This window comes from Ceratotherium simum, chromosome 7, assembly GCF_057802395.1.
Source record: "Ceratotherium simum simum isolate JZ-2026a chromosome 7, ASM5780239v1, whole genome shotgun sequence".
In the NCBI taxonomy this organism is placed as follows: Eukaryota; Metazoa; Chordata; class Mammalia; order Perissodactyla; family Rhinocerotidae; genus Ceratotherium; species Ceratotherium simum.
The window spans coordinates 26,547,182-26,561,993 of NC_141906.1; the positions used below are offsets into that span (position 1 = coordinate 26,547,182).

The 14,812-nt window shown below is 36.1% G+C and overlaps 2 protein-coding genes across 2 annotated transcripts; one reads left to right on the forward strand and one right to left on the reverse strand.

Moving 5' to 3' along the window:
* The first annotated feature begins 1,449 nt into the window (after nucleotides 1-1,449).
* On the forward strand, nucleotides 1,450-2,376 carry LOC147916616 (olfactory receptor 51V1-like). The gene has a single exon (XM_087434001.1). It carries the CDS (start codon nucleotides 1,450-1,452, stop codon nucleotides 2,374-2,376), a length of 927 nt encoding a protein of 308 aa, XP_087290127.1.
* Nucleotides 2,377-9,542: 7,166 nt separating this feature from the next.
* Nucleotides 9,543-10,507, reverse strand: LOC101388087 (olfactory receptor 52A5-like). Its single transcript, XM_014790167.2, is given in 2 exon segments — nucleotides 9,543-10,352; nucleotides 10,355-10,507. Coding segments are annotated over 2 exon segments (963 nt in total).
* Between the last annotated feature and the right edge of the window lie 4,305 nt (nucleotides 10,508-14,812).

The following is a 14,812-nucleotide window of genomic DNA, read 5'->3' on the forward strand; positions in this document are numbered from 1 at the left end:
TGTAATTGTCAGGACAATCTTATGAAATAGGTAGTATTATTCTCCCCATTTTGGAAGAGAAAACTGATACATTGTCTTGCCCAAAGACACAGAACTCAGAAGTGTTGGAAAAGGGTTTCCAATTCAGAAGATCAGACTTTATAAGCACATTATTTATCTCTATGCTCCACTACCTATTAAAATAAAAGATATGATCCTCAAATAATTCTAGCAATTAACTTAGATAACAAAAATACTCTAATTATGAGAATTATATAATGCTAAGATTCCTAGCACACACTAAATGCTAAAAATGCTCAGCAATAATAATGTTGTCAACTTTATCACAAAAATATATGACTTATAAACAATGCTTATATTTGCCAACACATAAAATCTTTTGAATACTTAATCCATGAGTTCAAAAAAGAGAAGGATAACTTATAGCTAAATGAAGGAAAATAAAATGAAACCTTATGTTAGTAACAGTATCCTGTTTTACATAAGATATATCTGCTGCCATTCAAATAAAATGTAAAGACCAGTCTGAGGTTTCCAGATCTCTCTGTTCAATGCTCATTTCGAAAACTTCCAGAATGAAAAAATTATTTTTATAAACTTGCACTTCTGAGAATATTCAAAACTTGGTGGAGTGGCAAGTCTGCTATCCAGACATTGCCCATGGGTTTTCCCTCATTCTCCCAAAGGAGCAGAGGCCCTATATATTGCATCACTTACTCTGAGCATCTCCCAGGATCCAGGATTTACCCCAATGACTCCTATACTTCTTGCACCTGCATAAATCTTGCTTCTCCTAGAATTTCAATGCCGTTGTCACAAAAGAAAGAAGAGCCAGATCCATTTTCATGATTGGCAAGAATATGTCTGCTGTGAGTGACAATTGTGCTTCAAGTCCCTGAAATATAGATGTTAGAATGGACAATGTGACTGATAAATAACTTCTATAAATGATTTAGTATCTTATGTAATAGGCAGAGGTTAATCTTGTACCCTACAACAGTGATTTTCAAGTTATTTCACCAGCCTTTAAATGTGAACAACCTGAATGTGTTTTCTTTTTATAGTTTGTATCCTTAAACTTCATTATTATACCTTCATATGCCCAAAACCATTTTTCTGAGCTATCTGTAATATGAAGCACTGAGGTGGAAAGTGATGGTGACATTGTGGACGTGGAACTGATTCTCTTGATGAAGCCAATGATCTAATAACAAGGAGGTTTCATATGTAGTTAATTTACATGTAAAATTAATTTAGTCGCTATTTTAGAGCAAATTCAGCTTCTGAAAAAATACAAACACTGGTCTTACATCTAAGGAGCTATTGTACTAATCTAATTGTTCTTATATCTGTTATTTCTGACTTTACATTGTCAGTAGAAAATACATATGAATCTTAATCAACTGTTACATACATTTTTCCTTTAGAGGTTTCTGTCTTTATAGATCCATGTCTGTTCTACCTGATTCCAAAATCAGTAACTACATTTTTCTCCTTACAGGTTTCCCTGGCCTGGAATGGGAATACCCCTGGCTCTCCATCCCCTTCTCTTGTATCTACACTATGATCCTCTCAGGGAACTGCCTAGTGCTCCATGTGATCCACTCTGAGCCCATGTTCTACTTCCTGGCCATGCTGGCCCTCACTGACCTGTGCATGGGGCTGTCCACAGTGCACACGGTGCTGGGACTCCTGTGCGGGCTCAGCCAGGAGATTAGTCTGGATGCCTGCATTGCTCAAACCTTCTTTGTTCATGGTCTATCGTGCATGGAGTCTGGAGTCCTTCTTGCCATGGCCTTTGATCGCTTTACTGCAATTTGCTATTCTCTGAGATATACATCCATTCTCATCAATACCAGAATCATCAGCATTGGTATGGCCATTTTAGGGAGGAGTTTCCTGTTCATTACTGCTCCCATTGTCCGCCTAAAGTTCTTCCATTACTGCCGTCCCCACATTCTCTCCCACTCTTTCTGCCTGCATCAGGATCTACTCCGCCTAGCCTGCTCTGACATCCGCTTCAACAGCTTCTATGCCTTAGCCCTAGTGATCTGCACACTGTTGTTGGATTCAGTGCTGATTCTCATCTCCTACATCTTGATCTTGCACTCAGTCTTGACTATTGCATCCCGGGAGGAGAGACTCAAGGCCTTGCAGACTTGTGTCTCCCACATCTGCGCAGTCTTGGTTTTCTATATCCCAATCATTGGACTGACTATGGTGCATCGCTTTGGGAAGCACCTGTCTCCTGTGGTCCATGTCCTCATGGGCAACATCTATATTCTTTTCCCACCTTTGATGAACCCCATCATCTACAGCGTCAAGACCCAACAAATCCGTAGCAGGATCCAGAGATGGTTCACCAAACAAAACTGAGTATTAGAAGTTTAATATGTTTTAGGGAAGGGAGGGTAGTATTTGCGAGAGGAATGACTAGTAATGATTTGTAGCAGTAATAATAAATGGATATATGATACTTAAGAGGTTAAAGGCATATTTATAGTCATTTCCTAATTTAGTTTTCCAAAGCCAGAAAAATAGGCAGAGAAAGCATTACTGATCTTATTTCCTTATGTTAAAATTAAGCATGCTAACTAAAGTGAATTACATTCCATAGTGTGCCAATGAGCATTTGCCTGGATAATTACTAAATTTTTAGTACCATCCATACTGTTTGAATTCTAGTTGAGTGTGATTTCATTTTTGCATGTCACTGTTACATGTGTGCATTTGCTATGTATGAGACAAGCAGCTTTTACATATTACTATCATGTGTCACAAGTTGACTCTCTTGAGATCATTCATATCTTTTCTACCTATAATTGAACAAAACTGTCTGGAGACCTGATCCTGTTTCATCTAATAGAACGTATGATATTGGTAGATTAGATTACATAGCTTAACGCAAAAGCTTTGGTGAACAATGACACTGAATCAGCTATCACATCTCTTCATATCCTACCCCACACCCCAAATACATACATTTGTACATTGTAATGAATACAGAATAATTTAGGATGCTCATGAGACTTGTCAATTGACTCTCATCTTGGTATCAGCATACGTGGAATTTTAAGACGGTTTCATCAGTCCCTTCATTTTTAAGAGGATGTTGAGACACAAAGATATTAAGTGACACATTAGTAGTTAAACTAGTAATAAAATTGTGGTTTTGAGAAACTTTTGAGCACATGTTCCATTTCTAAGTCTTATCCTCCTCATAGATAAAATTAGGGAATTCAACTCAATCATCAAATGCAGGTGTAAATTCTTTTGGTTCTTGCTTTTTAAAATAATATTGACTTCTCTCCCAGTTAAAAAAAAAGTTAAGATAAACCGTGGTATCAGTCTTAAGATTTTTTTTCTTTCTTTGAATATTGTCATTTACTCATGGTTATGTACTAGCCGTGGCTGGACAAGCAGAGTTATCAGTATAGCCTTACTGTTGTAAGTTACTTAGACTAGAGGAAGCAAATTGTCACACATTCACCTTCAAGCATATAAAGTTTCATCAACAATATTCTAAAGAATATAAAAATATTCAATTTCGGGAATTAAAGTTTGAGTTGTTATCTTTTAGTTTGTCTTTTAATGCTTTGTAATTAGAAAACTATGATTGGTTTTTCTTTTGAATTCAAAGACTCTGAGTTTATATTTGTGATTCTTGCCTTTCAGAACTGTCACCATTCGCCCTCCATGCACATCCCTACAGCTCAGACTGCCTAAACAGCTCCGCCCTGTCAGATAACATTCCCTTGATTGTTTCCTGCCTTTAGAGCTCCCTGTAATGGCATTTCTTTATTTCAGGATGCCTTTCTCCCCTGTCAGTCCCATTCTTCTCCTTGTAGCCCATTTCCTAAAGATCCTATTTGCAAATCATTGGTAATTAACCTGTTCTAGTTACAGTGAAGAATTACATAATGTATTCCTCCTCTTTGCTTGGGGAATTTGAGAAATAGGGGCAGGAAGCAACCTTCACATTCAACTGTGATCTTGATTAATGATGATAATAGAAATAGTCCCTATATACATTAAGGTTTTCGTTAAACAAAATGCTTTATGGGTATTATAAGTCAGATTTAGAAGTATGAATAACTCTCTGAGTTAGCCAAGGGATATTATTGTCTCCATTTTACACAACAGTAAAATGGATTCTGGGAACTTTAAATTTTGTGTAAGTTGAGTTTTTTATCTTCCATAAATATTTCTAAGAAAAGAAGAAATTTTCTAATAGTCAAGCTTCTATAAAATCTCATATTATAAGGTGTCCGCTCAATTTCTTTATTCTAAAAACTGACTAGAAGACACGTTGGATTGAAAAGAAACCAAGTGAAGGATAGCAAAAAGGAAAGATTTTGAAGAAAAGTGATTTATGAAAGTCGGAGACAAAATGCTGTGTTTACACATTCATACCTTATTTTCATTAAGTTATAACTCAAGTGAAAACTTATAACTAGAAATTAGCTTTAATTCATTATGTGTATATGTTTGGATATATATCTATATATGTGTATTTGTATTTATGTATACATTTATATGTATATATAGTTGATCCTCATTATTCTCAGATTCCGTATTCGTGAATTCACCTACTTGTTAAAATGTTTTTGGAAACCCCAAATCAATACCCATGATACTTTCACTATCCTTAGTGACATGCACAGAGCAGCAAAAAATTTGAGTTGCACAACACACATGCTCTCAGCTGAGGTTGGACAAGGTGACATTCTGCTTTCTTGTTTCAGCTCTTACACTATAAGTGAGTATCCTCTTTTGCCATCTATTTAATGCTATGTTTTTCTCACTTTTGTGCTTTTTGTTGGTGATTTCACTGTTTAAAATGGCCACCAAGCATAATGTTGGAGTGCTGTCTAGTGTTCCTAAACACAAGGTTGTGATGTGCCTTATGGAGAAAATACATGTGTTAGATAAGCTTCCTTTAGTCTAGAGTTACAGCATTGTTGTCTGTGAGTTCAGTGTTAAGAAATCAAAACTACTGTGCATCTAGAAAAAGGAAGAGGAAATTTCCCAACCCGGGTATGAGGCTGCCCCAATAAGTGCTAAAGTAACATCTACAGTGTGTGATGAAGCAATGGAAAAGTGGCAAAATTTGTGGATACATGAGATGATGATCGATTAAATAAAGTGTAGTGGACAGCACTGCTGTGAGGGTGAAATTCGAAGAAATTTACAGACACATGACTCAGGGTCAGGAAAATGTTAAACTCCTCTCAGCTAGTGTTTTATTATAATGAAACACTGCATGTAATTCACTATTTGTAAGAAATATAAATTAAAGGTGTTTAATATATATCAAAATGTGTCTTTAAACAGAAACACACACACACAAATGTTATGTATTAATTGACTGATGAAAATGTGACCAGAGGCTCAAAGAAACTTAATGCTGTATTTCTCCAGAGGATAAATGGTTCAGAATTTACTAATACAGTGTTTGCAGTGACTTCACAGAACACAACTGTAGCAAATAATGAAAATGGAATGTATATATATATAAATATACGTATACGCATATACAGCACAGCTATAAAAGATATATATATACACACACACACACAAATGTTTATTACATCATTGATATGTCCGAACAAATGTCTATTTAGAGAAAAAATTAATTGAATTATGTTAATTCTATAATATTCAATGTCATGGGCATTTTAAAAATGAAAAAAGTCCAAAAGTTGTAATTTAGAGAGCTGTCTGTATTATTTTATCAGTAGCTGAAAAACTGCTATAGAACGATATTCATGATACGATCTCATTTTTATTTAAAATAATTCTACATATATTCAGATATAAAAAAACCTGAATATCACACATATCAGTTAAACTCTAATGAGGGAGCACGGAGAGAGAACAGAAGAAGAAGTATTTTAAATTGTTTGGGTTTTATACAATAAATGGCATTGTTTCAATTTAAATAAATTTCTACTTATTCAAAGGAGAGCATTGTATAAACTTTTCATGGGATATAGCATAATTTTAACTTGTTAATTGATTTTTCATAAACATAGGCATCACAATTTCATATATATTAGAGGCCATATATAAAATTTGTGATGGGCAGTTATCTAAACATAACAAGAAATGTATTAAAAAGGCAAAAATAAGGTAAATAAAAAGTGTTTCATGTATAAAATTTAATTATAATTCAGTCAAGAGGAACAGAAAGGAGAAACTAGATACAAGAGTTCACCCAATGAACAAGTAAATAAAGACCATAAAAAAAGAAGTTAAAAGCATCAAAGACATTCTGAAGCAATAAGACAGAAAGGAGGATTTCAGAGGAGAGACAAAGCTGACTCTCTGAAGCCACATTTGCCGAGAGCCATCTGCTACTTCTGGGGATGAGGCAAGAGGCCAAGAAGAAAAATTTTCCTGGTGGGAAACTAATTCTGAGGGTCAGAAAAACAGAGACGTGGAATTCTGGCAGGGTGTGAAAGAACAAAGTAGGCAATATAAGGATCTCACTCCAGGTGAGAGAGGAGGAACCCAGACCTAAGGCTGACAATGGGCTAGTTTTTACACATCTGCTAAACTCTGAAACTGCATGGAAAGGGAAGCCAAAAAAGTAAGCAATTCAAAAATAAAGAAGGAGTTTTTGGCTGTCTTGCCTTCCTTGACAGGCAAGGCTCAGAGTCCAGGGTGTGAACTGTACACCTAGCTCACAGTTGAAAACCCTAGCAGGCAAAGCCTTAGATGCAAGACTGCCACTGGCCAATAAAGTGGTAGAATAAACGCCAACTCAGCTAAATCCTTGATTAGATTAAGTTGATAAATCCTGACAGGGCTTATCACAGAGCAAGAGGTGAACTATCACTGGAGGAAAATATAACTTCCTCTGGGCTTCATAATATTTTATACAGAGTGTCTGACACTCAATCAGAAATTACTAGGCATGGCAAGAGACAGGAACATGAGTTCAAAAATGAGGAGAAAAACAATCAACAGAAACAGACCCACCTATATTTCTTGTATTTATTATAATCAGCAGTCAAAGATTTTCAAGTAATGAAGTTTAACATATTCAAGAAATAAAGGAACAGATGGGAATTAAATACATACATACATAAATATAGAAAAATGAAAGAGATTTCACCAGAGAAATAGAATATGCTAAAAATTAAAATAAAAGTAGAGAGAGAGAGATAGAATGAATCAGGTGGACATTATAAAACTACAATAACTAAACCTAATAATTCAGGAAAACAGAATTATAGAGAAGACAGGATTAGTGAGCCAGTAGAAAGATTACTAGAAAATAACAAAACTGAGACTATAAGGCAGCATGCGCCACTAGAGAAAGAGAAATATTTCACCATGATAAAAAGTTCAAGCAACTAGGAAGACGTATTAACTTGAAATCTTGGTGTGGTCAATAAATGGAAGTGTCTAACTCTCATTGCTTAAAAATACACAAATCAAAGAATCAGCAGCTCTAACAGAAGAAACAGACTGATCCACATTCAAGGTGGGACGTATTAACACACTTCTATCAAAAGCTGAAAAGACAATCAAGCAAATGTAAGGTTATAAATGATAAAATCAAATAAAATGAACAAACTTGACTCTACACAAACAAATATATATGTATCTATATACAGATACAGATATATAAATAATACTTCATTCAACAAGTACAGGTCAACAAAAAGTGATCATAGACTGGGACATGAAAAAAACCTTAAATTTATATTTTTAAATTGCATTTTAGGGTGACATTAATAAACTATTTAAATCATAGTGGCACAATATTTCTACTCAAGTACAACAGCAGTGATGAGGGTTTTCATGATGATGATGATGATGATGATGATGATGATGACGATGATGACCATAATAATCTCTATTGAGTCCTTACCAGTTACCAAGCCCCATGTGAAGGGCATTACTTAAACATATCCATTATATCATGTACACTATGAGAATCACTATCTATAGTTCCCAATGAGATATAAGTTATTCTTCCATATCTAGACATTAGGCAGCTAAATTTGTGAAAATAAATTGTTTTCCAATGCATATAGTTAGGATGTGGAAAAATAAAATTTTGAGCCAAGCTCATTTTAACTGCAGAACTCATGCACATAACTAACATCTTCAATGATTATTTTCCTACTATATTGGAATCTGGTTTTGCTATCAAACATTCTTGGCAAAAATTTGAATATTTTCCCTCATTTATAATGGGCTTGCAAAATGAAGTTACTCTATGAAATATTATTGTTGGTATACATGCATCTTAATGCAAGACAAAATGAATTTTGTTTTATGTTAAAAAAAAATTAAAAACCTTGGGAAACCAATACATTGAGGATTCTAGCCTCCAGAATTCCTGTCCAAGTTTCTTAGATCTCCATCCCTCCAACGTCAAAGCATTATTGTTTGTTAAATCAAGAAAATGATTGAACAAACCTTTAGAAAAAATATTGCCTACAATAAGTCTAAAACGTGCCTTCACATTCATTAAAAAAAAAAAAAAAAACAGAGCTTTTCTCAAATTGCTTTGTATACAAATGAAGAAACTAAAAGAACACTTAAGAACATAAAAAATTAAGCATAGTATTTTACAACCTAGTCCTAGATTTTTGGAGCAAACATATTTTATGTCATGGGACTCACCAATTTGATTATAGCATGAATTACTTAATAGGGACAGGCTTCAAGAAGAAGGGGATAGGGCCGGCCCCATGGCTTAGCGGTTAAGTGGGCGCACTCTGCTACTGGTGGCCCGGGTTCAGATTCTGGGCACGCACTGACGCACCGCTTCTCCAACCATGCTGAGGCCACGTCCCACATACAGCAAGTAGAGGGCTGTGCAACTATGGCATACAACTATCTACTAGGGTTTTGGGGAAAAAAAAGGAGGAGGATTGGCAATAGATGTTAGCACAGAGCTGGTCTTCCTCAGCAAAAAGAGGAGGATTAGCATGGATGTTAGCTCGGGGCTGATCTTCCTCAAAAAAAAAACAAAGATGAAGGGGATATTTATAGACATTCATTTCAGATAAAGTTCAGATTATATTTAACAAGAAGGCATATTCAGGGGGTTCATTTTAATGAGACAAAGTAATCATTAAAGAAGATTTTAGAATAATTGGAGAAACAATGTAGAGGGACTTGTATAATACATAAAGGAGGTTGATCTTGGTGCTCTGAGTACAAAGGAATCAATGTAAGTATTATATTTTACTATGATCTGCAGAAAGATCTCTACATTTGTCAATTCCACCCAGACCTGGCCTGAGGTGATGACGAGAGTCATGTGTTCTGACTCTTCCTATAGCTAAGCATTTAGTCTTTCAGTACCTTATTTGCTCTTCTATTTTTCTTAATTTCTTCTAACAGCCTTCTGACTTAAGGTCAATAACCTGTGGAATTTTTTTAATGCAATCATTTATATGTTTATTAAGTTATTCATCAAGCATGATGATACTCCAAACCATTGATGGAACATTCAGAACACATATGCTCAATAGATGAGCCATTAAATCCATAGAGGGAGGTATTTCCATCAAATGTCAAGCCTGGTCTTTGGAATAGAACATTTTTACTACCTTATCTCGGATGTGCTTGGTCATTACCCCATAGACAAAGGGGTTGAGGAAAGGTGGAACCAGTAGATAAAGGTTGGACAAAGCGATATGTATATATGATGGGATATAAGATCCGGATCTGTGAGTAAAAATGGAGAAAAAAGCAAGGAGATAGAATTGGAAGAAGACACATATGTGGGGAATACAAGTATTAAATGCCTTAAGACGTGCCTCTTTCTGGGGCAGGTGAAAGACAGTAATAAATATTTGTATATAGGAGAGGGTGATCAAAATGAAGTCAAGGCCACCAACAATGAAATCTCCAAGGAGACCATAGAATTTATTGATGTAAACATCTTCGGTGGCAAGCTTCACAAGGGCCTTGTGTTCACAGTAAGTGTAGGATATTAACCTTGTTCGGTAAAGTTTCAGATGGAACTTAATGAGCAATAGACAGGGAATTACCAGAATGGCAGGCCACAATGTCACCCCAACTCCAACATGAGTGAATAGTTGTCGAGTGAATATGGTAGCATGCCTCAGAGGATAACAGATTGCTATACAGCGGTCCAGAGCCATGGCCAGCAGGACTCCTGATTCAATACCCTGAAATGTGTGGATAAGCCACATCTGAAAGTGGCAAACATCAAAATAGATCTCTGGCAAGTGTAGCCAAAATATTCCAAGCATCTGGGGGACAATGCTGGTGCTAAGTACAATGTCTGTGGCTCCCAACATGGCCAGGAAGATATACATAGGCTCATGGAGACTGGGTTCAGATTTGATGATGATCAAAATTTCCTATCAAAGAGATAGGAATTTCCTATCAAAGCAATGATGTACATAGCACAGAATGGAATCCCAATCCAACACTGTACAGTTTCCAGGCCAGGGATCCCAATAAAGATCAGCACAGAGGGCATGAACACAATGCCACTTGTAATAAACATGGCAGTTCAGGGGCCTTCTTAGCAAGCAAGCAAGTCTGCAAGATTTTGATCTTCTGTGCTCTAATATACCCTATTCTCATTCAGTCGCACAATTATTGAATGACAGAAATAGGGGAATCAACTTCATCAGCTTACTTATCATTTTTTTAAATGAAGGAGAAAATGACAATATGGAGACCCACAGAAAGGTTCAACAGTATACACTTTAGCAAAATCATCCACCCACCCTCAGTGATATCCACAGTGTGCAAAGGGAGCAACTGGACACCATGCCTGTGAAGGGGTCCACATGATCAGGCTGCTTAGTGGTGTTCTCCTTCCTCGCCCACTCCCTCTTTTCTTTCTTCTTCAAATCTAGTCAAGGAAATCAGAAAAAAAAAAAAAAAAAAAAAAGAGACAAGTCATTGGAATGATACTTTAGACACAGAAACACCAAAATCTACTGTACTCATTTTTCTCTCCTCCCCACTTTCTCTTTTGTCTTTACCTTCCATTAACTTTAGCAGGGCTGGATATTTCTCCAAAACACACCAACACTTCTTTGATAAAATGTCAGTAGAAGGCCCCTTTCTAGGGTTATGACTCCACTAATAAAATGACCTCCCCTCACCTTGAACTTCCTTCTCACCAAGGAATTTTCCAATATGACATTGCTTTAGGACCCAGACTTCATCCAGACAGACAACAGCAGTTGCATAGTTTTGTATATTACCATGGCAATTCTGATTCAGGAAACAAGTCTTATATACAAATTCTCCAGTTAGATAAGCACCCACTACTCAGACAGTCTCTTTCCACTCATCAGAGAGTAAGGACAGTGTGAAATTATTAGATAATAAAAACTAAAAAGATTAAAGCATACCTGGTGTAGGAGGAGAAAGACCTTGGGTGTTTCACCAGGAGAGCACTGAGGAAGATGCTCAAGTGGGAAGAGGTAAGGTTTAGTGAATGAGGCTGGGAACCTAGGTCTCCATAGGCAGGCAGTGTTGGCAGACATACTCCTTATATAGAAATCAGCGCTACTTACTGCTGAAGGGAAGTAGAAAGTTCTAATTTTTATCTTTCACAAAAGCTGACACAAGACAAATATGAGAGAATAGGTCTCTTTGAGAATCGTCCAAGACAGTCTGTGGAGAATAATTGATACAACACATAGGTACATTCAGGTGGAAGTGTCTTGGGGGGCAGCAGAGACAGAAAGAGAAGGCTCCAAAACAAAATTCTCATTGCAACACACAGATTGTTCCTGGGATCACTTCACACTTTCCAGTCACTGAAGTTCAGTTTTAGGGCCAATAAGAGTGTACTTCAATGAATAGTTTTTTAAAGTGACAGCAGAGAGGTTGCCTAAGTGATTAAGTCTTAATCAAGCTGATCTACCAACAACAACCAGTTGTTGTCCTAAGCATTCCAAAACATTTCTCCATGAATCAAGTCATCACTTCCAAATATTACTCTGTGTTCTTCCCTGGTCCCCAACAATCTTAGTTTCTGCTCAAAAATTTTAAATTTGGAATGTTTTGGAGATTATTCTACAAATCACACCCCCAAAATAGGATTCTTTAGTATAGGTTCCTGGCAGCTGATTATATGTATGTTGATGACTTTCCACGCCTGTCTGTCTAATTACTGTACAACTCTCACTCTCAGAAATACCTCCTTATACTGAAGCAACACATGCCCTGTAACCACTGTCCCCGCTTTTGAACTGTATATTTTCAGAAAGAACAGCACAAAGATTCGAATCTCTCATGATCCTCTCTCCTTCAAGTGAAACATCTTCAGGTCTACCCAGCTTCTCCACCAGCATGCTGCTAACTGCCCTTAACCTCTCAGTCTTCCAAAGCAGGTCTCCAGTTTGTCATGACTTTTCTTGAATTGTAGTTCCTAAAACTTCCAAGTCAGACGCTATGAAAAATATATTTACATTCTTTACTTTTGTTATTGTGAATTTTGTTCCTGGAGTCTACATGCATTTGTTGTACTTCTGTTTGTACTTCGAGATATATAATTTAATCTCAATTTGACCTGGTTCACATTTCTAAGTACACACTTACTCAGTATGCAGAAACAGCTGTGGGAAGTGACTGGCACAGGAGAAGGTTGCTGTTTTCTGGTCCCAGCTGTGGAAGATTTGTGTTTTCTAACATAATTTTCCCTACTGACCAAACTTCATCAGCCTCTTATAAATCCTGAGAGATTTTTTTTATTCCCTAGGGCAAAAAAGGAGGTTTAGGGCCCAAGGAGCAGCTACCACTTCTTAGGACTACCCTCTTAATTCCCAGGGGACCTGATATATCTAGTTCCGCCAGCAGACGGCAGTGTTGAAGCATCTTCTCAGGCAGCAGTGCAATCGTGTCTCTCACAGCATCAGAGATTGGGATTCCTCTTGTTCTCACATGAATGACAGAGAAATGTAACTCAAAGTGGGGAGCGCATAGCATTGAACTCCGTTCCTTTTCTGAGCAAATTGGCCAGCTTTATCCCTTGTTTTTTCAGGAAAGAAAATTGGAAACAAAACAGATAATAGCGTCTTCTTACTATACTTATTTACTCTTGACCGTCCCATGGATATTCAAAGGATTTCCAAATGTAGTTCAGCGATCCTAGGGAGAGTGTATTTGGAAGTGGTAGGGAGGATGGAGCTTATTGTAGAGTAAGCTCTTTAAGTAGGAAGGCTAAGAAAAAGGGGAAAAATCGACAATGCACAGATGATATATTTCCTGTCTACAAAGACAAGGGATGAAGAAAGATAGTTCTTTCTAGAGAAGGAGATGATAGACTTTTTCAACAACCTCTTGATCATAGGAACTTCTATACTCTCAAATATCTTTAATATATAGTTTAATTTAAAATACATGCACATTTCAGCTTTTACTTTCTTATTCTATGAAAATTAATTAATGTAGAAAAGAGGGACAAATATACCCATAATCTTACCCAAAGTCAGATATTATTAATCTTTTGGCACTCTGCTCTTTAGTAGTTTTCATTGGTTATTTTTTTAATAGTTATATTAGCTATATTGCTTATATTTAATATTATAGTCATTTTAACAGTTTATGAAAAATATCCAAAATATCTTTATCAGTGTCATAATATTTTGTCAAGGAGAAATACCGTAATTAACGTAATACATATGAATGTTGGACATACTGTTCTTTTAATTTAAGTTAAAAAAAATTCCACAAATATGATGCTTATGCATGGAATGTACTTTTGAATGTAAGAAACAGGGCTATATCTTTATGGTCATTGCCTTGTCCAAATTCCAATCACAGGTATCAAAACATAGAATCATATTAATAAATATTTATTAAGGAAATCACGACATATTAGGAGATATTTTTATTCTGAGTATAAAGCACTGCATATACTACGTTAAATTAACTCGTTTGCTAAGTACTACATGAAGAATACATTCATATTTCTTTTTTGCCAAAAGTATCACATAATAAAAGATACACAAAGAAGAAATTAAGCATAATAACTGAAAATCCATATTACACATCAGTTGTTTACTGAGAGAAGTATCAATATAATTGAATCACACTTCTACCCAACCTCAACAGCATTTCCCACCATCCTTCCAGAGGTAATAGAGGTTCTATAGCTGGTGATTATTAGTTCCAATGTGTTTTCTTATGTTTTTACCAGATTACTGTCTCTCATTCTGATTTCAACAATACTTTAACACGATGAGGTACATACAATTAGTTGATCTTACCCTACTTCCACTGTCTTTCATTCCTTTTATAATTCATATCCCATCTTACTGTGATTGCCTTCTGTATACCCAACTCCTTTGCCCCTCTCTTGTCATATTTCATCTGATACCTGACTGAATCAAAATATCCACTTTGTATCCATATTCTCCCCTGCAAACAATATGACTGAAGAAAAATACATAAGAATGCTGACTGGACTTCTTTTAAACTGATGGCAAATAACCTCAGGTGGGCCCTTTAGTGATGCTTTTTTAATGATGGCTAAGGATAGCCGAAAATTAGAAATAATCCAAATGACCCTCAACTGATGAATAGATAAACAAAAATATCCATGCAATGGACTATTACTCAGTCATACAAAGGAATGCAGTGCTTATACCTGGTACAGGGATGAACCTTGAAAATATTACATTAAGCAAAAGAAGTCAGATGCAAAAGGCCACAGACTGCTTGTTTTATTTACATAAATCCTGTAGAAAGGCAAATCCATAGAGACACAAAGTGGATTAGTGGTTGCCAAGACTAGGGTAAAGTGATGGAGGTAATGGGGAGTGACTGTTAATGAGGATGAGTTTCT

Coding starts and splice junctions, on each gene's coding strand:
- LOC147916616 (XM_087434001.1), top strand. CDS start 1,450: ATGTCTGTTCTACCTGATTCCAAAATCAGTAACTACATTTTTCTCCTT.